The sequence below is a fragment of the Desmodus rotundus genome, chromosome 12, assembly GCF_022682495.2.
Source record: "Desmodus rotundus isolate HL8 chromosome 12, HLdesRot8A.1, whole genome shotgun sequence".
Lineage (NCBI taxonomy): Eukaryota > Metazoa > Chordata > Mammalia > Chiroptera > Phyllostomidae > Desmodus > Desmodus rotundus.
The window spans coordinates 53,402,877-53,429,353 of record NC_071398.1 but is presented as its reverse complement, the minus strand read 5'-3'; the positions used below and the strand labels follow the sequence as shown (position 1 = coordinate 53,429,353).

Below are 26,477 nucleotides of genomic sequence, written 5' to 3'. Positions count from 1 at the left end.
GATCATAAAATTGGTGCCCAGAAAGTGACCCAAGAGCGGGCAGCGTTTCTGTCTTTTTACACGAAGCAGCAAGAAGTTTGTGGGCATGTGATGGGACAAAGACAGTTCGTATGGGGGGCTCATTAGGGAGGGATCCGAGCGCAGTGTGGGCTTGGGGAGTAACCAGTGGGAAAATGACAAGGTTTGTGTATACGCTCTGTGGCCCGAATTCCCTCAGTCTGGTGGCGAGAGCATCTTGTCTGCCTCCTCCCTCCAGGGACAGGGAGGGCACCTCTCACTGGGGTGGTGGGGGACTCATATCCTGCGCTCAGGGGACACGGACAGGGGTCACAATGTTCCTTCACCGACAGTCTCTTAAGTCACTTCAATTCACAGTGATCAGAACACGCCAAAGTGGCCCATTTTAGGGTGGCCCCCCGAGCCCCAATGCCCGTAAATAACTTCAGCTACATACGTCTTCCCAGTTAGGTATAAAAACACGTTCTGCTGTACATTCGATGTCACGTGGTGCCTAGGGCGGGCTCAGCGTGCTTCTCCGGCAGAGGGGGCGGCCGCCCTCATGGTGTGGGTGCCGTGGTGGGCAGCCCGCCAGTGAACGGATACGGCTGGTTTGCAATAAAACTTTGTTACAGAAATAGACAGTGAGCCGCATTTGGCTTTCGGAAGCAATCAGCTAATCCTGCCCTAAAAGAGAAAGCTCTAGGGTGGGAAGGTAAACGGACAATTAAAATGAGATAAGTCCTCACGTTTACAGATCATTAACTCCACCAAAGCCTAAGAAAAACAAAATTTTTTTCTTCTATCGTTTGGATTACATTTCATGTTTAATAAGGAGTTTGAAACGAACCCTAAACATCTTCATCTGTTTTTTTTTTTGTTTCGTTTTCTTTCCTTTTGTTGAGTTTTTAAGTGTAGCGTCTGAGGTCCCCATAAACCTGTCCTGTCCAGCAGCCACTCATCCGGTGTTATCTTTGTCCGGGGCGCTGCGTGGTCACCGGAGACTCAGGAATGGTGTGGGTGCGGACCTTCCCTCTCGGGAGCTGCGCTGTGCGCCCACTGCGGCCGCGGCCGCTGTGCTCCCCCTGGGCCACGGCGCACACCCGGCCCCAGCAGCGCAAGACAGGACTGTCTGGGGTCTGCTCCTCGTCCTCCCTCTGCTGCCTGTGCGGGAGTGGGGGAGGTGGGGGGTTGGGGGGGTGGTGGTGGTGCGTTGTCCTTCTCTTCATTTGTGTGTGGTTGGGGAAAGCCTGCTCAAAGGACTTGCAAATGGTCGGAAATCTTTGTTTTAATAGGGTGCCCAGCTCTCAGTCTCGGTATTTCAAGAAGCTGTGTGTTTTCCTGCCCTTTTTAGTTTTCACTTAGTCACCTGAATTCCCTTTTAGAATTTCCGTGAGTTTTCTCCCTACTAAATTATAGCCCAGCTCTGCCAGATGGCAGAGGGCAGCACTCTCCCAGCGCCGAAACACGCAGGGTGAGCATTCCAGGTCCTGCCGCCTTTCCGGGGGGTGTTCTGGGGACTGAGCCATTCCCGCCTTTGCAGATGGGGTGGAATTGCTGCATAACGGGGAGGCAGGCAGGCCCCGCAGGAGGGAGCCCTGAGGCCCAAGTGGCGGGAGGTGGACCCCCAGGACTGGGACCCATTGAGTGCCGCTGGGTGAGGGCATGGGCACCTTAGGACTGACTGAAAGTCACTCCTATTTTTAGATTTGCTTTCAGGCTGTTGCCCCTGGAGTGGAGAGCCCCCCGGTCTTCCTGTTCACAGGCTGGTGCAGGTCTCGTGGCCTGGGAAGTGAGGAGACACCAGCAGAACCGCCTTCCAGAACGTGTCCGCCCTGCCGTCCTTGCTGCCCACGGTGGGCATTCGGCCTTCATGGTTGTTGTCTGCGGGGAAGCCTCACCCAGTCACCTGTGACGTTCTGAGTGGGTCTCATGCTGAGTCACCTTGTCCTTCATTCATCTGCCCAAACACCCAGGGTCGCTGACACCTGCCGGCTGTTGAGGGCTTTGCTAGGCGCTGGGGTGCAGGACTCCTCGGATGATCTTCCCGTACGGCGGCCCCGGTCTGGGGGCAGGGGGACGCCACAGTAGGTACTGATGCAGCGCGGCGGGCAAGCGCGGTGATGGAGGTGTGTGCAACCTTGCAGGAGGACAGAGCCGCCTGGGGCGCCGGCTCAGGGAGGGACACAGGACATCAGGCCACGCAGATCTTACTGTGCTTACCACCCGGTGCAGGGACAGAGAGGGTGGGGACATCTGGGGAGGGCGCAGGCGGCTGAACGACCAGGCATATCTGTGTTCCGGAAGCCTCTCTCTGGTGAAGGGGCAGGGTGGTCTGCAGGGGCGCGGACTGGAACCTGGGAGGGAATGGGAAGCACAGAGACAGCCGAGCTGATGGTCGCCCACTTCACCCAGGAGCCAGTGCCGACTGAGCCCCTGCTGGGTGCCGCACCCAGGCCTCGGGAATCTGTGTCCACAGGGGATACCAACGGGGTGGAGTGGAAGGAACATTCTGGTGGGTTTCTGCTGGTGGTGATCATTACAGCTGAATACATGCTGTTTGGAGGAGGAATAAACGGGTTTATCTTGGGTTTGGGTTCGGTGGCACCATCCTGAGAAACAGCCTCTTGCGCGGCGCACATGGGTCAGGTGTCTGTCAGTCGGCCTTTGAGAGTTCCAGACGACTCCATCTTCGGTCTCTCCGCTCCTGAGACTCTCTTTTTCCCGCCTGCTAGCTCCTCTGGCAGGGAGCACGATGGGGGAGCCAAACTCCAGGCTGACTCACCAACTTGTCAGCAGGTTTGGTAAAGACGGTGGGTGGTACAATGAATGCTTCCGTTTAAAAAACTAGGCTGCAGACGGCCTGTGGGTTTGTCCCAGCCCGCGGTTCCTACGTTCTCCCGGCAGGGTGAGCCCGCGGCCGGGAGCGTCTAGTGGGGCCGGGCTGATGCCCGGGGAGCAGTGGGACCTTAGCGGGGGGCACTGGCGTGGGACCAGAGCCCAAGAATCAGCACACTTGATGATATTACCTGTCGCAGGAGTCTTGCAACGCCGAGGAAGCCCCCTGATCTGATGCCCGGACGTGCCAGGAATTTTATCATCTGTCTGATGTTTGTTCGCCTACTTGAACTTTGCTGATACAGTTTGGGAACCGTAAAATAAAAACAGAAATGGCCACTCCCGGGGACATGGGGGTGACAGTCCTCACCTGGTAGAGTCACCGTGGGGGTCTTAGGGGCACTGTGGGCAAAGCCCCAGGTCCAGCCCCTGGTAAAGGTGATACAAATATTGGCCATTTGGCCATTATTATTGATCTGCTTTGGAAAATCAATCAGAATTTGCATGAAATTAACCGGCAGCAGGTGAGAATCATGATAATACGAGATCATGTGACGTAAGACAGCATAGAATTCCAGATAACCCAACACGGGGTCCCCTTCGACCTCACTAGCAACACATTTAATGGGCAGAGTAGAGAGATTGCAGTGTGTAGACTTGAGGAAAGCTGAGAGTGTCTGTAATTGCAGGCCTGAGTTTGGGGACCACCACAGCGTCTGGGCTGTGCCTTTCCTTCCGTAGCCCCCGAACACCAGCTCTAAGGAGCTCGAGCTCAGGCAGCGGACACGAGGTGGATGGTGCCCACTGTCCCTCTGCGCAGACAAATGGGATGTTAATGTAAATGCTTCTGCGTTTTCTGAGAGGTGTGCACTTGCTTACCGAGGGTGTTAAATCCTGAAACAGCAATCTTTACTCCGCCGTTCAGCAGCTTCCGGAGGCAGGCGTTTTAAACCCTCTCTGCACTTTGAAGATGCAGAGTTTAGAATTCATCCTTGCAACCATTGCGTTCAATTCAGCAAGCCACTCAGGAGACAGGCTGCCGAAGGGATTGGGGAGGGGCGGCTGGAACCTGGGACCCGTTTGCTGGCTTGGGTGACATCTTATCCACACACACCTGCCACACCTGTGGATGGCAATGTTGAAAACATCTTCCGTGCAAGAGCGAGGCCTCGGGGGAAGCATTGAACGCACACGTTTTGTCTGACATGGGGGCATCGCATAGCGGGATCCCGGTGGGAAGTGACTGCTTTGCCCCTGGCTGTGAGTTGGCAAAGGGACGCTGCCATTCTGCTATCTTTTGGAAACCACAGAGCTGTGAGGGAGGCCGTTCAAGGAAAAAAATTACTAAAAAAGGGAGGACCTCGGGCAGTGGGCAAATAGGAGCCGATGTCTCACTCACGTGATGTGGGCCCCAAAAGCTGCCGAGCCCCGTGACGTGGCCTCACGCCTCGTGTGTGGGAAGTGTGAGCAGCCGCACATTCCCGAGTGTCCCATGTGGTCATCTGGAGCCCAGGAGACGGAAGGCGGGAGAGATCGGAAGGCCGTGTTCTGTTGACGGGGGAGGGTCCGTCCTCGAGGAAACAGCTGATGGGAGTGGGGCTTCAGGGCATTGAGCCCAGACGGGGGTGGGGGGCTGGGGGGTGGTTACCAGTTTTCACCTTTAAAGGCAGATTTCTCTGCTCACTTAGGGCATCCATTGCCCACAGCATGAAACCAGGGCTGGGCAGGATTCTGCGGCTGCTTGCTGGGGGTCTCCCCACCCCCCCGCCCCCGGTACTGGGGTGCCCCCCATGTCTATGCCTGCAAAGAGCCTGGAGTGCTCCCCGCACTGCTCCCTCGCCCGGGGGTGCTCTGCCTGCTGCAGCGCGTGGGCTTCATTCAGGAGACGCAGGCGGACCTCCGTGTCTCCTGTGGTGCCTGCTATGGCCTGTTTGTGTTCCCCCAAATTTGTATGCTGAAGCCCCAATCCCAGTGCAGTAGCTTTGGGGGTGGGGCCCGGCATATGGGGTTGGTGCCCCTTTCGAAGACAGCAGAGAGCTGGCTCTCCCACTCTGCTCTGCCAGGGGAGGCCTCGGCAGGAAGGAGAGGGCTCCTCTCGGGACCTGAACTGGCTGGCACCTTGACCTCGCACATGCGAGTCTCCAGAGCCATGAGAGAGACACGCTGCTCTGTGGCACTGGTTGTAGCATCCCAGGCAGACCAAGACGAGGGCTGGGGGCTAAGTTCAAAGGGATCTGTCCTGCAACCTTAAGAAAAATGTTTAAAATTCACAGTACTGTCTTGTCTATGTTTTTCATAACTTCAAGTCATTCTTAAGTTTTCGTAGTGTCAGCTGCTAACGTGTAAGTCCGACTGGAAGTCGTTGGTCACGCTGAGTCTAAAACGGAGTAACTGCAGGAGCTGAGCTCGGTGTTTCTTCCCAGAGGCTGAGGCAGGAGGAGTGGGTGGGAGCCCTTGAGTCAGCAGGAGGAAAGGGAAGAGGCTGCCGGGTGCCCGGTGATCAGAGCCAATTTTGAGGGAAGGGCAAGCGGGTGCTCGCTCCAGGGTGGCCGCAGTGAGGCTCCGGGGCCCCCTCCGTGTGCACAGCATTCCTGCTAATTACAGGGGGGTGCACACTCAGCAGCAGGCGCTTTGGGAATTAAGACTCAGCGGGCAGACGTCTGAGCCTCGCTTGTGAGGAGGCCCCTCTGCGAGACCAGACAGCGGGGTGCGGCCTGTGGCTGGGAGCATCCTGCTCGGCTTGCCACGGGTGGCGGCTTACCTTCTGTGCGATTTCTCTGGTGGGCGTGGCCTAGTACAAAAAGCAAAAGACAGAAACACTGCAAATGGGCTCTACCTATTGGGAAAGGCCTCACCGGGTACAGAGTTGTCTCCCTTTGCCTGAGCGGAGGAAAATAACTTGGGGAAACATATCAAAGATTGTTTGCTTTGTTATCTCTTCTAATTCTTTTGTTTCAATTTACCCACATATCACAAAAAAGTGCAAATTAAAGTGACAACAGGGGCGTGAGCTCACGCAGGCGGCTCCTGGCAGAGTGTGTGGACGCGAGTCTGCGCCTCGCTGTTCCAGCTTTAAGACTTCGCTGTCACTTTAAGAATCTGCCCTCCTGGGTGTGCAGGGCCGAGGGCCCTGGGACACCCCAGTGAGCACGGATGTAGCAACAGACTAAAGGATTTTGAGACAAAGGCACCTTCTGTGATACACCTTTAGTGCCACTGAAAATCTAGACACTTGTTGCTCTGGGCTCATGGGCTTCTTTGGCCTGGCTGAGGCTTTGTAAAGATCAGATTTGCTGGGGTGACATTGGCTGGTACACTGGATACGTTTCAGGTGTTCAGTTCTCTAACGCGTCGCCTGCGTGTTGCATTGCGTGACCACCCCCCAAGTTCTAGTCTCCCTCCCTCACCTTTACCTCCTCAGCCTCCCTTGCCCCTCCCCCTTCCCTCGGGGGACCCCCGTGTTGCGGTCTGAGTTTATGAGTTTGTTCCTTTATTGCTTTTTCTGGTTCGTATCCCACGTGTAAGTGAAATCACATGGTCCTTGTCCTTTTCCATCTGACTTATTTCGCTTAACATGACATCTGCAAGATCCACGCTGTTCTGGCAGATGGTCGTCTTTCCCCTTCCTTCTGGCTGCGGAGCATCTGCCATAGGTAGGGGCCGCATCTTCCTCACTCGGTCTGCCACTGGAGCACGCTTAGGCTGGACGCTCGTCCACTGCCTCTGGGCACGCAGACTGGTGCCACCACTGCGGGAAGCGGCATGGAGGGTCCTCAAAAATTAAGAACGAGTTACTGTATGACCCCGAAATCCCTCTTTGGGGTATCCACCCGAGAAGCTTGGAAACATCTATTCATAAAGGTATACATGCTCCCTGGTCATTGCAGCATTATTCACAGTAGCCGAGACACGGCTAAAGCTTTTTAAATTAAAAAAAAAAATCCATGTTAGGCTATTTTCAGCAGACCTCTGCTGCGGCCACTTCTTGTTCTCTGTCTCCGTGCGTCTGAAGAACGTGTGTCTCTTCTGGTGGGAGATGAGATAGTCCGAGGGGTCTGCAGTTTGTCACCGTTTTAGCTGTGAAAGACTTTTTAACTGGCTGTTTATTTATGTCCAAGTCCCACTTGAGTTTGAGAGGCTCCCTGACGGCCCTCATATGTTATGTGCTGGCTGACTCCGTGCTCTGCCTAAGTGTGCGCGTCACCCTCGATGACACGATGACCTGCCCTGCGGTGGCCGTTGTAGGTGGTCCTGTTGGGGAGGAAGGAGAGGCCAGACTTGCCTTTGTCCTGTGGAGGAGAGCCCTGAGCAGAGGGGGGACCGTTTCCCGAGGTGAGGAGTGGACAAGAGACCCGGCCCTGCCCCTGCTCTTACGTGGTGGGGCGAACTTAGGCTCACAGAGTGGCAACGCGTTCAGGGTTGGGTTGCTCGGCGAGCTTGAGGCCAAACCCGGCTAAATCCTCCAAGTCTCTTCTTAGTTCACTGCTCCTGTGGACGGTTATGCTCCTCTTGTAACTGAAACATAATAACAACAACACGCCATGCTCACTTCCACATGCCCCTGTCTCCTGAGCACATGTATTAACTCAGTAAGCCCACGGCTCCACAAGGTGTCGGCCTGTTTCTCCCACCTTGTAGAGGAGGGACCAAGCCACGGAGCAGACTCACAGACAGGAAATAGTGGCCGTCGCTCGGCTGGGAGCCAGGCGACGTGACCCCAGGGCTTGTCCTCCCAGCCACTGGAAAGGGCCAGACAGTAAACATGTAAGCTTTGTGAGTCATGAGAACCTCCACTGCGTCCACTCAACTCCGCCTTGTCCTGTGAATGCCGCCAGCAATGACCCCTTGACCACCGCGGGGCTGCGTCCCAGTAGAAGCGTATTCATGGAGACAGGTAGGGGCCGCTGGCCTTCCCTGTTCTTGACACAGGTGCTCGAGAAGTATGGTGATCTGGTTTTGTATGGAATTTGGGGCCAGGGATTGCAGGAAAATGAGGCGTTGCTTCCTGTTCGCCTTGGAGCAATGTCCCCTGCTCTGGCCCGAGAGGGTGGCGGCCTCACGGCTCTGCAGAGACGGCCGGGCTGAGGCTCAGGGCCTGGACACTCTTCATCCTCCCTCACCTGTCCGGGTGACCCTGCCCAGTCCCTTTGCACCTGTCACTCCTCACTTCCACAGTGGGGATGACGGTGCGGCCCCTGCCTCTCCGTCCCTGAGTGTGTCTTGGGGTGGGGCGGTCTCATCCACGATGCACGTGGGGCTGGGCGTTTGGTGGTGGGGTGCTGTATGAAGGGCACTCACCAGCGAGCGAGCACTTTGGGGGCACGAGCCTGGTTTTGAGCGTTCGCCGTGGGGAGCCCGGTTTCACTGGAAGGCATCCTCGGTGACGGGCAGAGGTGTGTGGACTGACTGTGCAGCGAGGAGCTTCCGGCGGTGGGGGACGTAAGGGGGCGAAACGGGACCGTTTCAGGGTGAGGTCAGGGGGTGGGGGAGGGCACCAGAGCCGGCAGCCGGCCCCTGTACGAGTCTTCGCCCGGCGAAAATTGCGACTCTCCGTGAAGCTGTGAGTCTGCGCAGCAGAAAGGATTTTTATACATGTTTCCAAGGAAAGTCACAAGTTGAAGTGAGAAACCTCAGCGCGAAGCAGGCTGCTGCTTGCATTTCAATGAGCGGGAGAGGAAGCTGTGGGAGGTTGAAATGAGGCCTGCATGCTAAGGTGGGTGGAAGGAGGGGCCTGGCAGGGGTGGTGGGGGAGGGTTGGAGCTGCCCTTGTGGTTAAGCCTCCTTGCTGGGCACACATACCCCTCTGACCCCCCATAGTTTTAAGTTTGCAAGAACATTCTTCTCCTTCTAGGCCAAAAATACGTATGCAACCCAACAATTCCGCCTCGGAGATGCCTCGGATCTTTGCAGGTCCCATTTGTTTTGTTCTGTTGACAAGAGCTGTGAGTTAGAAACCCAGTCGGAGTGACTGTTGCCTCCCACCCTGGGAGCCTAAACCGAAGATACTGTCACATCAGTTTTCACCACATAATAGCTGGTGTCTGGTCCCGGCCTTCTGGGAGGCCAGCCACGCTCTTCCTTTTGTATCTTAGTTAAGCAGCGGCCTCAGCCCTGCGGAGGGGTGGCCTTGTCTTACAGGTGAGCACCCTGGGCGTGGAAAAGGTAGCCGTCGTGTGGAAGAGCTGGAAAGGGGCAGAGCCAGGATGGGACTCTGTCTTCATGATTCCCAAACCCGCGCAGGTAGCGCGGCCCAGAGCCCCAGGTTCCGGGATATAGGGCTCTCGGTGCTGAAACAGGACCCACCTGGGAGTGTGCGGAGAGGCGGGAGTTTCCCGTGTGATGCGCCCCGACTTGCTGGAAGCACTGTGAGTGAGGGCGTGAGTCTGCGTGCACATGTGAGTGTGGGTGTGAATGTGGGATCCTCCCCGGCCAGGGTCCGAGGCCAGGGGCCAGGCAGGGAGGCGAGCAGGCGGTTCTTTGGGATTCTTGGCGTGAGTGTGGCCCCATATCAGCTCCTGGCTCAGTTCACGCTGCCAGACAAAGAGGCGCAGTTCCCGGAGCAGCAGCGTTGGTGGTTTTTCACTCTTGCGTCCGAACACCGCTGTATAGTTGTGCCCGTGGTGGGCACAGTCTTGGGAAGGGCTGGGTGCCCTTCCCACCGCGCCCTCTCCCACACTTTCTAAGAACAGCCCTGGCGCCTCTGGGGACCCCCACTGGCTACTAGAATTGGGTCTCTGCCTTCAAAGCCTGGGTCCCTCACGGTGTGTTTCTCTCTAAGTCTGTCGTTTTGGCCCGCGTCCAAGTTGTGAAGGACGCCGTGCACTCAGCGTGCCTTTGAAATACTTCCACAGAGAGGGGATTGTCACTCGGCCGCCGGGTGGAGCAGACGTGCCTGTTAACAGTGTGATGTACCTACACGTGGTCAAGAGATTGCTCTTCACTCGAAAGGTGAACCCGCCTGGACATGCGGGGGTTTGTCCTCTCTTCCTGACCCACTTGGTTCCCTCGTCAGAGGCCCCTGGGAGGCCCCAGTGTGACTGTCCAGGGCAGGGCAGGCCCTGTGGGGAGACGCTGCCCCCTAAGGGTGCTGCCAGGGCCCGCTGTTTGGGCGCCTGTGTGGAGGGTCGTTGTGAGGGCTCGTCGGCCGGAGTGTCGCCGAGCTCCCCCTGTGCTGTGCTCCAGGGACATCCGAAGGCGTCTGTCATTTTCACGTCCCATGTTGTTCCAGAGTCCCTGTGACTTCATTGCAAATGAAACACCTTTCAGCAGGCAGTGTTTCTCCTGTGGTTGGCGTCTCTTGTGCGATCAGCGTAAATGACATGCAGGCTATCATGTGATGAGCCCAGAGGATGCTGGGAAACGGGCTGAGCATAGGCCGGGGCTCCAGAGGGAAGAGGACGAGGGGACGGTGGGGCCCGGTGGGGACAGAGGCGGCAGCAGCAGAGAGGAGGGTGTAAGGGACGTGGAGTGGGTGCAGAGGGACAAAGAGTCAGGTAGACAGATACAGAACAGGAGCACGGAGAAATGTGGAGGCCAACAGGTGATCGGGGAGAGGCAGAGGCAGATGGACAGACAGACAGACAGACAGGCCGGCCAGCAGGGACGGGTCCTTGTTCTCATGACACCCGCCCGCCTGCGTCAGGTCCCGTGGGTCGCAGAGCCCACCTGACGCCGCTGCTTCTGTCTTTCAGGTGCTCACGTCGTGCCGCGCCTTCCTTCTCACAGCACGGGTGCCCACCAAGGTAAGTGCCGGTGCCGGTCCCCCTGCCAGCACACGCACACGTGTGCACACATACTGCACCACACATGCACACACGTGTACACACTACACCACATCTGCACACACTTGCAGGATCTTCGCCGAGCTTGGCGGAGATAGCCCGCTGCTCGCTGGTCAAAAGCATGGGTCCCCGAGCCCTTTACTCCCTGATCGAACAAGTGCTAAGTTTTACAAGGTTTCTCCAAGCGGCGAGGTGCGGGTCCCAGCCCCTTCTGATGATGTGCAGTGAGCCTGCGTGTTCACAGTGTGTCGTAAGGGAAATCAGCGATTCTGTGAATGACATAGAACGAAGTTCCCTGTCCACTGAAGTGCCCGAGGGCTGGAGAGAAGGAAGTGAGTGGATCAGCCATTATCCCACTGGTGAAAAGTCGGCTGCAGGAGGAAATGTTAGGGCTTGAGGAAAGAGTCCAGCAGCCTCTTGAGCAGAAGGCTCCTGGATACGGTGTTAACCTTAATTAAAAATGTACCTCAGCGTCAGGTGTGTTTCCTGTTGGGAGGTCACCTGCCTCCCATCTGCGAGCTGATCCCGTCCTGTCCCTGAGTGAAGGCCCAGCTCACCTGTCACGTGTTCGAGGTTTAGTCGTCCTGGCTGGGGCGGTCGGATGTGGGTTCTGGTTTCTGACACCGTCAGCCTCACAAAGTGACATGCGTGCAGGTCCCCTTCCCCACCCCACGTGCCACGGTCCCTGGGCCCGGGAGGCACACCAGTCAGTGATGCTCATTTTCTGGGGGGATGATTCTGTCCAGACCAGTCATGTGCAGCAGGCACTGATGAGGACATTAGTTTCTTTTTTTTCTGGGGGACGATTAATTAAACATTTTTCTTTTGTCTTTTTACCGTTAAGTGTGCCTCCGTGCAGTCAGACACCCAGAATGGAAGTGTTCTTCTCAGTGATTAGTCACAAGGCAGGTAGCCCCGCAGCCACACCTGGGTGAAGAAACAGAACTTTGCCGTCACCCAGAGGCCCGGCTCTGCCGTGGGGGGCGGGGGTGGGTAGTGATAGGTCAGGGGGTCCACAGAGACGCTGGGGTGAAGGATCCCCCCACTGTCAGCCAGAGAAGGGGTCTGCCGCTGCTCGGAGGTTTGCAGGTGAAACTGTGCTGGGTGTCCGGGGAGCAGAATGTGGGCAGGGAAACGGGCTGGAGAGTTCACTGGACCCACGCTGATGTGGAGTGTGGGAGTCGCTCAGACAGACAGACAGACAGACACATAATTGCGTGTGGATTTGCTGTCTTGCTAGAGGTGGGGGTGGAGTGAGTGGGATAGTTTGGGTTAATTCCTTCCTCTTTTCTACCCAACCGCTAATATCTGTGGTTCTGTCTTTAAAATGTCTTGAGGGCTTCAAGCTTCCTAACCCGCTCCTGCCTCCTCCCACCCGTGATAGCCTGCAGACGTCTTTGGGGCGGGCTGTGGTCAGAGGACTGATGTTTGGGGGCCGAGGGCATAGGCCTGGTGAAACCTCCGTGGGTGGGCTGAGAGGATGGCTGAGCCTCTCTGCTGTCGGATGTCTTAGGCCCCCTCCCGCTCAGCTGGTAGTAACTTTAATCACAAGGCCTCTGAGCCTTTGCAAAGGCTCTTCCTGCAGCCTCGGTTTCCATCCTGCCCCCTCTGTGCCTGACTGTCTGGGGGTCTGTGAGGCCCAGCTGGAATGTCACGATGCGTCCCCGGCTCCCTAGCACTTTGCTTGTCCCGCCGACTGCCTCAGGCCCAGGGGAAGCCTCTTCACTGCCCTCCCTCGCACGTGGACCAGAGCTGTCCGCGCGAGACAGTGCTAATGGCGCCAGCGCCAGTGGCACTCGCCCGGCTGCCGGGTTGTGAGGGTGTACCTGCTCATACCTGTTCACACCTGCTCACACCTCACTCTTACTCAGGCCCGCTCACACCTGTTCACACCCATTTGCACCTGCCCATACCCGCTCACAAGACCTGTTCACACCTGTTTGTGCCTGCTCACTCCCATTCACACCTGCTCACATTTGCTCGCACCTGCTCACTGTGGCTCACACCTGCTGAGTGAGATGTGTCCCCCAACCTAATCAGAGCCATTCTGATTGTCAGGTACATTTATTTAATCAAGGACATCTCTTAGAACTACCTGTCTGCTTAAGGCCGTACAGTGGTTTGAGGCTGAGGGGCCTGGGGAATGTGACCATGGAGAGGGCATGGGCCCTGAGTGCCCAGCCAGGCCTTCCCGTTCGCCCCCCATAGTTGGAGGTGGGTGGGGAAGCTCAGAGTGCCCACAAGTGACAGGACGGTCCCCGCCTCCCCTGGAGCAGAGCGGAGGGCCGGTGGGCTTGGTTCTTGGGAGTTCTTTCCCATTGCATTTCTAGGTTGAAGGTGAGGGCAAAACAGATGGACCCCATGCTGTCCCCGTGGTCTGTGGGTGGAAGGCTGCAGAGCCGGGAGAGAGCTTAGTGGCCGCTGTCCAGGAACAACAGGCAGAAAGTGTGAGACTGGACATACTCTGAAGAGAGTAAATGCTGGTCACAGGAGACGGGAGGAAGAGACCCTTAGTCCTGAAATAAAAAGGAAATAAAAAGGAAACCACCTATCTACATGTAGAGAGAGAGCACACTTCAATTTAACCATGTGTTTCATTGAAGCCTGGCTTAAAATTCCTAAATATTGTATTTCTCTAAACACATTTAAGATGCGAATTTTTAGGGAAGCTGGTGGGAGGAATGATGATTCCAGTAAGTGGTCAGACTGTAACCAGAGAGGCTGGGGTCAGAAAGCGGGGGCGAGCGCTGATGTCACCCTCCTTTCTGAAGTGAAGGTTTGAAGTGGAAGAAAGAGGTGTGTTCAGATGGCTTGTGTGGCACCTTCGTTTCTGAATGAATCAATTCCCAGAGTAGAAATACAGGAGCTTTCCCCTGTGTTTGTCCCAGGATGAAATTTAAGAGGACATGCTCTGTCCCATTAGGGACACAAATAATGCTTTTTGTGAAGGACGGTCAGTCCGGGTCTGATCCGAGGGAGGGAATGGAGACAGCAAACCAGCCCACCTCCCGTGCTGGTGGCGTTTCTCACTGCGGTGCTGTTAGCTCGCATTCTGTTCTGAGACCCTGCTTACAGATCTGTCTCCCCTCCTCCCTCCACTGCAGCTGGAGCTGAGCTTCAACTACTTGGACATTCACGGCGTCACCTGCAACAAGCCTGCCCAGGTGAGTGTGAGCCCAGAGACCAGTGGCCGGGCCCACAGGTTGTCAGGATGAGGGACCTGAAGGTGCTGGGTGGGCGGGAGGCTGCTGACCGGGCTGTGTGGGCAGAGTGGGGCGGGTCCCGGAAGGGAAACTTTCTCCGCAGCTGCCGGGGAGCTCTTGCGGGCAGTTCCCCATGCGAGTGCTCCTCCTAGAGGTTTTGTATGAGCTGCGGCACCAACACTTCATAGCCGTCGCACGGCACCATGCCAGGGCTTTCTGGGGATTGAGGTGGATGTTTCGGTGTTCGTGACATGTAGGCGTTTCCAGCCAGCTTCATGGAGCCCTAAGGAACCTGCAGTGAACTGAGGGAAGTGTCCAGTGGGTAGGTGTGGCATTCGGGTCCCCATGAAACCATTCCTGTGATCGACATACTGAACCCGTCCGTCCCTGGGAGCCTCCTCGGACACCTGTCCGCCCTGCTCCTCAGCGGCAGGCACCTGCTCCCAGCAGACCCAGAGGAGTCTCCCTGTTCTAGAATTTTCTGAGAATGGAACCGACAGCCTGCCTTCCCTCATCAGTAGCGTCGTCGCGAGGCTGCTTTCCCCTGCCGCACAGGTCTCGTCGAGCGCTCCTCCTCGTGGCCGAGTGGCAGCATCGCATGGCTCTCACAGGTTGCTCGTCCGTCCCCTGCTGATGGACACCGGTTGTCTCTAGTCTTGGGCTCTGAGTAAAGCTGCTGTGCACATTTACGTGCGAGTCTTCGGCTGCACCCGGGCTCTCGTTCCCTGGGGTGGCATCTAGGTGGCGGCGGCTGGATCGTGCAGCAGGCGCATGGCTGACCTTTAAGAGGCTGCCACGCTGCCTTCCAGAGTGGCCCTGTCGATCTCCTTCGCCATCCCCAGCACGGGCGCGCCACTGCTTACTTTGTCCGGATCTAGTGAGTGTGCGCGCTTCCTGTCATGGTTCGAATCCGCATTTCCCTCCTCACGGGAGAAACGAGCGTCTTTGTATTATTGCTTGTTTGCCACCAGGGTCTTCTCTGATCAGATGTCAGTTCACAACTTTTGCCATTTTTAAATTGCGTTCCTTGTTGCCTTAGAGTTTTCAGAGTTGCTCCTGTATTCTGAATACGTGGGTTCGTCAGATAGACGAGGTTCACGTATTTTCTGTCACTCGCGGGCTTATCTCTTCCTTTTCTTCACAGTGCCTTTCAAAGAGCAGACGTTTTAAATTCTGATGAAGTCCAGTGTCTCAATATTTTCCTTCTGCGGATGGCTCTTGCTTTGATGTCGGGTCGAATAAATCTTTGCTTAACCCGAGGTCACAGAATGTTTTGTGTCTTCTACAAGTTTTCCAGTTTTAGGTTACACGTCTAGGTCTATGGTCCATGTTGACGTAATCTCTGTGTATGAACCCAGCGACGTATGGATGGATCAGTGAGGTTCTTTATCGCGTGCGTCCGCGTGTCCTGTGCCGTTCGCGTGGAATGCTTGTTTCGCCCCGACTGGCTTTCACTCAAAGATCAGTTGCTCCTTCAACGCCGGTCTATGTCCTGACTCCGAGTCCTGTCCCTTCGGTATTTGTCCCATGACACGGTCTGGGTTACTGTAGCTTCACAGGCAGACCTGAAATCAGATACCATTGGTCCTTCATCGAGGTTCTCCCTGTGCAGAGCGGTTTCAGTGACTCCGCCCTGGCAAATGCCACGGAGGGTTTAGACTTGGATTATATTGGCTCTCTGAACCACGCTGGGGAGAATTGGCACCTGACCCGGAAATCGTCCCATTTCTCCACTGATTTGGCCTCTGGTGTCTCTCGGTCAGGGCACAGGTCTTACACATCTTTTGTCAGGTTTGTGCCTAAGTACTTCCTACTTTTTGATGATATTATGAGTGGTACTATTTTTTAAAATTCAGTTCCCCATTGTCTCTTGCCCGTATTTGGAAACACGGTTTTGATTTTTGTGTAGTGCCCCTGTCCCTGGTCACGTGTCCCCACCCACCGATCAGGTCTGGTGGCATTTGAATAGCGAGCTCCGTGTTCTGCACGGACGGCCGTGTCTCGTGTAACAGACAGTGCTGCTCCCTCCCTTTCAATGAGGACGCGGTTTACTGTTCTCGCCCGGCTGCAGCGGGGAGACGGTCCTCGTGGGTCTCTCGGCTCCCGCCTGTCTGTCTGTCTGTCTGTGAATTCCTGCTGTTCTTGGGGTCACATGAGCAGTGAGTAGCCCCGGGGGGAGACAGCCATGCTGTCTGATGACCACGAGGACAGGAGACTCGGCAAGCTCGCGGGCCCCTTTCCTATAAGCAGCCCACTGTGTGCGGGCATCCGACTGAGCTGGCCACGTGCCCCCAGTGGGGCTCAGGGGTGACGGCAGCGGTCCATGTGAACACGATGCCTTGGCTGTGCCACCGACAGATAGCAAAGCACTTGGTCTGCGACCCTGGGGTCTCCTGTCTCGTGCCAATGTACGCGAAACAGCTTATCTGTAGGTGACAGCACACCGCAGCCCGCCACCTTGCACGAGCGCGCCCACACCAGGCTGAAGAGAGGTGGTGAGGACGCACGCCCTGCTCGCCTTCACCTGGAGGGAATTTCCAGGTCTTCTCCCACAAGGCGTCGTCGGAGCTGCAGGGCTCATAGGTGCCTTTCATCCAGCCGAGGTAGCCTGAGGCACGCCCTGGACAGCGGGGCCTTGCCTGGTGCCCCTCCAGACAAAATCTTGGTAAAAGCGGGGTCACGTGTGAATGTGGACCTTCAGCCTCTCTCACACGGTGGCATTTGGGGGGTCTGAATCTGCAGCTGGGCCCTTCGTGACACTTGCTTCAGTTGTGGGGTGCCTGTGATCACCTGTCCACCGTGGACCCGAAAGTTCTGTGACTCTGAAACTGCGGGTGCTGTTTTAAGAAAGGGCCCCCAAGGTGCTGGGGTTGTGTTCGAGGGCCTCAGTGAAAGTGGTTTGCCCTGTTTCCGATTACGAATTCGAGCACTTGGTCCTGATTACGCGGTGCCCACTGGCTCTTGCAGATGGTCCTGGAAACGGAGAAGTACAACCTGTCGCTGCGGATGGCGTCGCCCGAGGATGTGAGAGAGGTGCTGGCCCACATGGGCTCCTGCCTGCGGAGGACGTTCCCCGGCCTGTCTCCCGTGTGAGTCCCGGTCGGGGGGCGGTGGTGGGCGGCAGGCGGTGGGCTGGCCGGCCTTGCTACCTCAGCCCGTGTTCCCCATCCGAGGTTTCATTCTGGGATTGTCGCTCCACCCCCTGCCCCCAACCCCCTGTGAACTTGGCGCCCAGCTTTCCCACAGATGCAGGGGGCCCAGTGCTTGGTGCACAGCCGTCACCCACGGCATCAACGGGGACACAGCGCCATTTCCTTCGTGTTTGATTTTCTGATCAGTAAAGGGAACCTAAAAAAAGATGCAGAAGAAAAGCTAAACATAATAATTAGCCTTTTTCTCTTCCTCTCATTTTCCGAAGTGCGCCTTAGGGATATTGGTAATTGCAGCATTTATTTATTTTCGTTAAGTGTTTAAACTCAGGATTACTGGGCACAGGTTTGTACTTGGGGAGCTTGCTGTGTTTCCTTGGGGTGGAGAGGGCCTAGGGGAGCTGTAGGGGCCGGGGTGGAGGGGGCTGTTATGGGTCAGGAACGCTGAACTCGGCATCTGGCACATCCAGGTGGGGACGCCAGGTGGCAGGTCCCGGAGCGAGGCTGGGGGTTGGATCAGGTCTGGGGACGCAGCACCCGTGACAGCTACAGTGTCAGCCCGGACCAACACCTGCCGGTGACGTGGCCACGGAGAGAGCCGTGCACCTGGGAGGGGGAGTGTGTTGACAGTGAGCCCAAGATTTGGGGGTCAAGTGAAGGAAGAGAGCTGCAGAGCAAGTTGGGTAAGAGTTCCCGTGGAAACCTGGAGCCCAGGGGACCCTGCCCAGTGACGCTGGGCGTTGGGCACGCTGAGGGCAGAGGTCATCCAGCAGGGTGGTGCTGTGATGGGCACAGGCGGCCGTGACCTGAGCGGTGCAGGGTTGGTGGGGACAGGCAGGTGCCCGGTTGGGCAGGGACAGGTGGCTGTGGCTTGTGTGGAAAACATGTAGACAAGTGTGGCCCCAGGGGGCCAGGAGGCCGGATGTAGCAAAAGGTGTGCAAGGAATCTGTTCACATTTGGATGGGAGATAGTGCAGCATGTGGCTGTATGGGGGAGCGAGAAAGGGGGTGTCGGTGGGACAGCGTAGTAAGTCAGCAGCATCCTGGGGCAGGAAGAGCGACAGAGAGCCCAGAGCATGCTGGTCCTTCCTTCCGGCCTGGGGGCTGCTGGAGCGAAGGCCGGGCTGTCAGGAATCCTGGCTCCCTCGTCCTTGGAACGCAGTCAGCACTCCCCGAGCCCCCAAATTTCATGCTTACTCTGTGCCTGATACAGAGTGTGGGGGAGGTGGCCTGGGGACATGGAGACATCAGCAGACAGTGGCCCTGCCTTTGAACCATGGATGCTTGAGCTCAGGTGACGTGAGCAGAAGAGGCAGGAGGTGATGGGTGTGGGTGGGAGGTGCCTGAGCCCTGCGCAGGGGGTGCTCCCCAAAGAGGACGGCGAGGGTTCGGAGGCGGCAGTAGGGAGGGGAGGGGCCTGCGAGGAACCAGGTGCGACCATCACCTAGCTAGCAGACAACACGCAGAGAATTTCTGTAACTTAAACATGCTTGGCTCTCGTTTTGTTTTCCTGCCCGACACACACGGCGAGCCCATCCCAGTGAACTCCTTGGATGGTGCCACATGGTTTTGGCCGGGGAAAAGGGTGACTGCTTTTGCGTTGGTTCCTGTCACTCACGAGGGTGGGGGCGTGGGTCACTGTTTCCTTTCTTCCCCCTCCTTCATGGGCCTGAGGTCCCAGCTGCCAGGAAGTCAAGTAGCTCCTTCACGTAAATAACACGAGTAACATAGACCATTGCAAACAGAACGTCCCCCAGGGACTCCATGCGTCACACTCATGGGAAGCTGGGGAATATGAAGCTGTATCTGGATTCTGAGTCTCGTCTGACTCACTGGTCCCATTGAATATATGACATGAATCTGCCGTGGGGGCCCTGGGTCCCCAGCCTTCATCTCTGTCCTTGCTCAGGGCACTTCTGGTCCCCTGGAGGCTGGTCCACAGGACAGGGTCCCACGAGCAGCTGTCGGGACGGGAGGGCAGACACAGCCAGGGTGGCCCGCAGGTCTGACCTCCGGTCCGAGGGAGCCACGGTGGACACCGCGCCTGTGTCGTGCGGATTTCTGGTTTCCCCACACGCAGTCCTGAAAACCACAGCCGTGATCAGAATCCCGTGTGTAGGAGCAGCACATACACGTCCACAAGGTATAGTCAGGCCTCCGGACTGCAGTCAAGAGAATGAAGTAATGAAGAATTTGAATCAAAATTCACACTCACCAGTGTCTTTTCCTCACCTCCCTGTGCACATATCTGTCCTAAGGGAAAATGTGAAGGTGAAGGAAGAAAATGTAAGTCAAATTTAGAAATGAAGTGGCCGTTTGCATTGCTCTGTGGGCGTTCTCCTCCTCGCCGTGCGGTGCGGGCTGCTGGCGGAGGCTGGCCTCCGGGATGGGGCGGCGAAGAGACACCAGGGAGGGTTGCGGCTGAGCGCTGCGGGTCAGTGTCCACCGTGCTTGTGGCCCTTCGCCCTGGGAAGCTGCTGCGTCCCGCCTGCAGCTTCTCTGATGTGCAGGACCTTGGCTGCGCTCCAGCAGAAAGCTAGATTTTTACCTTAAGTCACGAGGGCACGTTAGCGTTTGTTTAGAAAATGTTCACTTGGGAGCTTCCTCCATCGCACGTGGATGAGTGCCTGTTTCCGCCCTCTGAGATTTTATAGTCTAAAGAGAGTGTAAGAAAGTTCCACAAAGACTGTACTGTTGAGTAAAACATCCCCAGAGGTCAGAAAGGGGAAGTCGCACTTGGCATGGGATATCAAGAAAATAGTGTTTGATTTATGTGTGTTTTTCTCTGTTTTCCAGGGAAGGGCTTGGTTGGGGTGGGTCTGGGGATTGCCCTGCGGTCGGTTGGCCATGGCAGTGTGACTGGAAGTTCAGAGTGAGGGCAGGCACAGCTGCAACCACATTGGGGGCCAGCAGCAGCCCAGCCCGGCAGACAAAGCTGAGGTCCAACTGCAGAGGTCAGGGAGGGCTTTGGACCTTTACAAGAAGGTAGATTCGGTTCCACAGCCCTGCATTCTGGACTTCATGAGAGCCTCAAGGTCAAACTGGAGGCTGTCAGACAGGACAGATATTTCAAAGGTGAGACTCTCAGCAATAAACTCATTTCTCAATGCCTCAGTATCCCCATCTGTAGGAGGAGGATAATGCTGGTGTGCGTACAGTTTTATGAGGATTCAGTTAATGCTGGAAACTGCTGGAGAACTGCTCCGGAAGCTTCACTGGTGACCCTGGGCAGCCAGGCAGCCAGCAGCGTCAGAACTAAAGGCCACACGGCCAGAAAGGGAAACGAAGATGTTTGGGGAGATTTCTTTGATGTTGATGATTTTTATTGCTATATGTTTATAGGTGAGTTGACTGCATTTCTGTAATTAGATTTTGTTGTTGTTAAATGGGATAAAAACATCCTTTTTAGGTGAGAGAATGTAACTTCTCGCATGACTTTTTCCTGTGCTTCCTTATTCCGTCCTCTGTGTACACGAGTGAAGGTCACTGCCCGTGAGCACGGTGTGGTAGGACAGTGTTTCCTTCTCTCGTGAGGAAAATGGCTTTGCGAATCCCGTCAGGAAGTCAAAAGCCAACTGAAGTATGAAAAGGCAAGGTTGTTGTGAAGAAAAGTGCAAAGGGGGGGTTTATGGGAAGCAGGTGCTGGCAGCCCCTCCCTTTGGAAGGCGGCGGGGATGGCAGGGGTGGAGCCGGCCGGGAAGTGGCGTGGCGTGGTGTGGCTGGTGTCCCTGAAGCAGGTGATGTTCTGGGCACAGTGGCCGTATGACACAGGATGAGCCTTGGGAGTGGAGTTTAAATAAATCACTTAATTGAAGTGGATTAAAAGGATTCACAGGTGGTTTTCATGTCAGCAGTTAGGCCTGAGTTTGGGTGGACAGAGCTGTGTGCTTGTCACCTGGGTCGCTGCTCCTGGCCTCTTGCGCTGTCTCCTGAATCTGGTGCAGGTTCAACACCCAGAAGGTTGGTGTGGCTTGTCCACTGCTCAGTGCAGACCATGCGTGAATGCTGGGCCTGCGTGCCTGCTCTCCAGGACATGGCTCTGCCTGTCACAGCAGTTGACACTCTCTGAAGCTACGCTCTAGTTTGTTTTTAAAAGAGGCCTCTCACAAGATAGATTTCTGCATGCAGCGCCGAAACCCGTGGTGATTGATGGTCCTTCTTGCTGTCTGTCTCACAGGAAGATCATGAAGAGGGTGTCCATGGAGCCGGCGGAGTGCCTGGCCAGCCTGCAGGCCCGGTGGGACAGCCAGCCCGTGGCCGAGCAGGGCCCCTGCGGTGAGCACACATTTTAAAACCAAAATACCGGTGTCTGCTGGGGTGTCCCCGGCCGGGAAGTGCAGTCTATCCCTAGCACGCCCCCATAACGTGCAGTTGGTTTGAAGGTGTGATCAGCGTGGCCATACCGGTGGGCAGAGAGCCCCACGTGTAAGCTCCGCTGCATCCTGCCTTGTGCCTGTCACATTGGCTGTGTGGCAGCTTTTCAATCTGAACTTAAAAATCGTTTCCCCGAACACCCGTCACAGACTTATTTGTGTTTCAGGTGGGTTTTCTCAGATGTACGCCTACGTTTGCGACTGGCTGGGATTCCCGTACCGGGAAGAAGTGCAGTGGGTGAGTGTGTCTGTGTGCGTATGTGTACACGCACACACACGCTCCCCCACACTCATATATACAGTCATATGCACACGCCCACACTCACACACATACATGCACACTCACACACCCACACACATATGCACTCACACGCTCACACACACTCGCTCACACTCACACTCGCACACCCACACACACAGTCACACGCAGTTGTGTACACACAGGCAATAGCACATATACACAGACTCTCGATACTTGTCCGTTTCTTTCTCTTTGTCCCCACCGTGTGTTTTTGCTGACACTCTTCCTGGCTCGGGTGACATCCAATCCGCCTGGGTCACTGTCCGATCCCCTCTGCGTCCTGCCTGCTGCCCCGCCGTTGACCCGGCCTGTTGACGTGACTGCATTGTGTTTCTGGTAGGACGTGGATACCATCTACCTGACACAGGACACCCGGGAGCTGAGTTTGCAGGACTTTAGTCATCTGGACCACAGGTGGGGGCGCTCTCCTCCGGCCCCTCCTCCCTCTCCAGCCGGGCTCTCAGAGCTGCCCATCCCCGCTGACCCTGCGGGGCCCCGTCTGCAGAGACCCTTTCATAACAGGAACCAGGAGAATCTGGGCCTCTCTGGGGTCTGCCGGTCAGTGAGCAGTTCAGGGGTGCTTGTCGCTGCGAATGCTTTGGGGTGGGGATGCCTGTGTGCGCCGGAGTTCACAGCTAGAAAATGTGCTGATTTTTACTGTGGAAACAATCTAATTCTTAGGCTCCGAGACTGGCTCCCCGGGTGTATTTAGTCTAGCCGGTATGTAAAATGTACCTCTCTTTCAACTAGCTTTTTTCTAGGATAAAGTCTTATGTTGAGCTCCTAACAGATGACTTAGCGCATAGTTTCTTTATGGATGGGGGTCCCCATGCACGTGGAAATGGTGGCCACCATCGGCCTTGCGATAGTGACAATAGCCAACGACACCTGTGACAGGGCACCTGTGGGACGCTCGGCTTTTATGACCTGGACTGGAGTCAATTCGGGTCTGTGGTCCGTATGCGCAGGCCCCGGGGAGAAACTTTGCTGGGCCAAGGGAGGGGGGGGGGAACGTCTGGCCTGAAAATAAGCCCTAGAGAAATTAAATTCCTGTGATGTCATACCGAGCATAGAGATGACATAAGAACTGCTAATTCGATAGGTAGCCTAGGATCCAGAGTAGCAAGCAATTTGACAAGCAAGTTAGAGTTTTTTGTTTTTGTGTTTTACCTTATTTAGATAGTCCCCAAATACTAGCGGTTTCTTTTCGATGTCGAAAACAACAGGAATGTTGCCGGTATTTCAGAAATCATTCAGAATACAACTTAGTGCTGACTCTCAAACTGGGATCGGAGGGCTTGGTTGCCTGTGGTGGAAGGGGTTTGGAGTTCCTCTCTGGGACCCTGGCTGTCCCTGAGGCATAGGTGGAAGACTCTGGGCTGTCTGGAAGGCAGATGGCTGGTCAGTGAGTTAGGATAGTAGTTACGACAAGATGCTCGTGAGTCAGCCACACTGTCCGGGTGGGGGTCCCGGCCCTGCCCAGACCGACTGTGGCCACGGGCAGCGCCCTGCCCTCTCTGGACTTGGGGTCCTCATCTATAAAGTGATGTTCAATGGTGGTCCCCCTCCTGGGTCACTGTGAAGACTCCTGTGTGTTTTCTGTGTACGTGGGACCAAGTCAGAGACTAGATTGTCACTGGTACAGAGCTCTGTGCTCGGCACTCGGCTGGGATGTCCTGAGAGGAACCAATTCCTGGGACCCTAGGCTCAGGCCTTGGCTTTTCCATCCATGTTTGCTGAAGTGCTTCCTGGACACTCGGTCCTCCCTGGTTGGGAGACAGATGATAAGGACCCGAGAAGCCCTTTATGATGGTTTTCAAAGGACATACAACCAGGGGAGATGGGCCCGACATTGAGGTAGTAAACAGGAATTCAAGGCAGAATAGGACAGAGGCTGAATAGGATGCGGGCAGTGAGCTGTCCGGGGGACCTGGGGCCCTTACACAGGGCAGCCTGCAATGCAGGCAGATGCTACGAACCGCATGGGGGTACCAGTTGGTCGTCGGGCACTTGCTGAGCTCTGGGGATCTGCCCAGTGTCACTTCTGGTCAGCCTGGGCGCCGGGCCTCACTCTACAAGTCCTCTGGCCACAGAATGTAGAACGTACGTGAGGGTTAAAGAACTTAGGACCGAGTGGTCCAAGGACATAGTGGGCGTTCACAGGTGAGCGTGGAGGCCCTGACCGCGGCCGTTGTCACAGCTTGGTCACGGGGTTTGTGACTTCTGCTTCTAGGGACCTGATCCCCATCATCGCGGCCCTGGAGTACAACCAGTGGTTCACCAGGCTGTCTGCCAAGGACCTGCGGCTGGTGAGTGCCCGGAGACGGTGCGCATGGCGCTCAGCGAGGCTGCATTGAAACCGCCTGGATTTAATTATAAAGCTGTATGGATGTCTGTTCTTCTCCTGTGCTGGTGAGCTGCATACGTGTTATTTCTGGGGGAGCAACGTCCCTGCAAATGCTCTCGATGGCATTCCCTAACGTGTGGCGTGTGAGGTGCGTTAGAGAAGTACTTCTCGGTGTTTTCGGCTGCTTCAGGCAGTGTAGCCGACGGCCAGAAAGACACGGTGAGAGGGGCCTTCCGCACCCACCCTTCTGTCGGCAGAAATGGTCCACGCTAGGCCTGCACGGCCGCAGGAAGCAGAGGCTAGGTTCCTGTTTGTATCCCGCCTCCACCGAGCTTTCCTTCCTCAGAATTTAGGAAACTGTCACCAGGCAGAGTTAATGATAGTAACACTGATTTTCTAGATGAGCTTGGGGGCCCGTCGATGTGTAAGCCGAATGACATCAAAGTGAAATCGGTGCGTTTTCCTTAGTACGAGGGAGCCCAGTTCTTGGTCTGTTTTACTAGTGGGGATAAGATGCTCTGTTAGGGCTTTCGTGCAAGTGCAAGGCGGCCGCGTGGGCAGGTGCTTATCTGAGAGTTAGCTTTTGGCTGCTCCACTTCCAGACAGGAGGTAGTTCAGGTGTTTTGTTGGAGACTCTTGCATTCAAGCCTCTGGCTCTCAGAGGTCATAGAAACGGATGGTTAAAGACTATCGCAGCAAGGAGGTGGGGTTGGGCTTGAGACGCGCATCTGAGGACAGTGGAGATTTGACATTTGCTGGTGGACGGGCCCCGCGGGGGTCTCTCTGGGATTGTGACCGGAGGTGCTGTCAGCAGGGACATGGGCTGAACTGCCTGGGGCCCGTGAGGGGCCAGCAGGCTGCAAGAAAGAGTGCGGGCCTGGAAACAGAAACCCGGGGTCCCGATGCTGGCTCTCCTTATAAGGCCGTGCGACCTTAGACAGGTCACTTGACCTTCAAGGCCTCAGCTTCCTGTGTACCCGTTTTTGGGAGCGAGTGGGAGCTGATGTCTTATTCATCGCTACCCAGTGCTCACCAGACTATGTAGCTCACAATAGCTACTCAATAAAAATCGGTTTAATAAATGGGTGTCAAGTTCGTTTGTTGAATGAATGAGTAGGTGTAGCAGTGTAACTACTTGGCAGGTTACTGAGATCCGTATAGAAAGCGTACAGAAATTCTAACAGTCATCACCACCATCACCATCAGCACCACCCATCAGCATCACCATCAGCATCACTATGAGCACCACTACCACCATCACTGCCTGTTGGTCTTTATTGTCTGTTTCACGTGTCCCTTTCTTTGGGAATTCCCTTTGGTTTACCCAGGACCGGGTGGGATGCAGCTCTGTGTGCCCGAGCCTCACCCAGACGTCCTTCTCGCCATTCTGTCACCCTTCATTGTTTTCTTCTCTGATTCCCTGGCTGGATGGCATTCTCTTGATGGCAGGGACGTGTCCCTTCTGTCCCTGCACCCCCGGGACCCTCAGCAAGATGGTGTGTGGTGGTCAGTGAGGAGTCAGGGTTTGCTGAATGACTGCGTGAGCGTGTGAATGACTGACATAACTGCAACTCTGCGTCTGCGTGGGCCGTAGCGATGATGTGAGCTCGGTTTCAGACGCGTGTGTGTCTGACGTACACACGCGTGCTCACCGAGTGTGTTCTCTCGCAGTCCACTGATGTCTGCGAGCACATCTTGAGGGTGGTGAGCAGGTCCAGTCGTCTGGAAGAACTGGTGTTGGAAAACGCTGGACTCAGAGCGTGAGTATTTCCTGCATGTGTGACTACATTGCTTTAGGACTTTTTGCCATTTTCTCTAACATTAATGCACAGTTAAAAGAAAAGTGGGCCCCTCACGTATAGAATACCATGATTTCCCTTCTAAGAAAGAGTTCCAGGAGTCCCCATCATGATCAGAAAGGTGTGGGTTTTATCGCATTGTTTCCTCTCGGGTCACAGGATGTTTTTGATGGTGTAGAGGTCAAGGGCTTGGTGGACCCTTGAGCCAGACGCCTCGTGGTCTTGGACAGGTCGTTTCAGCTCTTTGTGCCTCAGTCTCTTCAACTTTGAAATGGAGAAAATGTTAGCACCTTCCTTATAAAATGACAGCTCTGAGAATAAATGATATGTTAAAGAGCTTAGAGAGTATCTTTCATATTCTAGGTGCTGCATTAAATTTTATCCGTGTCACTGATGGTAGTTGTTGTAAGAACCTATTGCATATTTAAAAAACATTTTTTAAAAGATTTTATTTATTTATTTTTAGAGAGGGGAAGGGAGGGAGAAAGAGAGGGAAACATCAATGTGTGGTGGTTTTTTGTGAGCCCCCTACTGGGGACCAGGCCCACAACCCAAGCATGTGCCCTAGACTGGGAATCGAACTGGTGACCCTTCAGTTTGCAGGCCGGTGCTCAATCCAACAAGCCATCCCAGCCAGGGCTGTCGCATATTATTTTACTCCTTTGCTGTGCTCGGTTTTGTCCATGCGC

At 55.6% G+C, this 26,477-nt stretch overlaps 1 protein-coding gene across 1 annotated transcript in view; it reads left to right on the top strand.

The window, feature by feature from the left end:
• Positions 1-26,477, top strand: part of CARMIL1 (capping protein regulator and myosin 1 linker 1) — a 146,835-nt gene that overhangs the window by 46,873 nt on the left and 73,485 nt on the right. The window contains exons 3-10 of the mRNA XM_071219951.1: positions 10,527-10,577; positions 13,721-13,780; positions 16,787-16,908; positions 21,146-21,243; positions 21,509-21,579; positions 21,983-22,056; positions 23,876-23,951; positions 25,661-25,749. Coding sequence (XP_071076052.1) covers positions 10,527-10,577; positions 13,721-13,780; positions 16,787-16,908; positions 21,146-21,243; positions 21,509-21,579; positions 21,983-22,056; positions 23,876-23,951; positions 25,661-25,749 — 641 coding nt within the window. The remainder of the gene's footprint in view (positions 1-10,526; positions 10,578-13,720; positions 13,781-16,786; positions 16,909-21,145; positions 21,244-21,508; positions 21,580-21,982; positions 22,057-23,875; positions 23,952-25,660; positions 25,750-26,477) is intronic.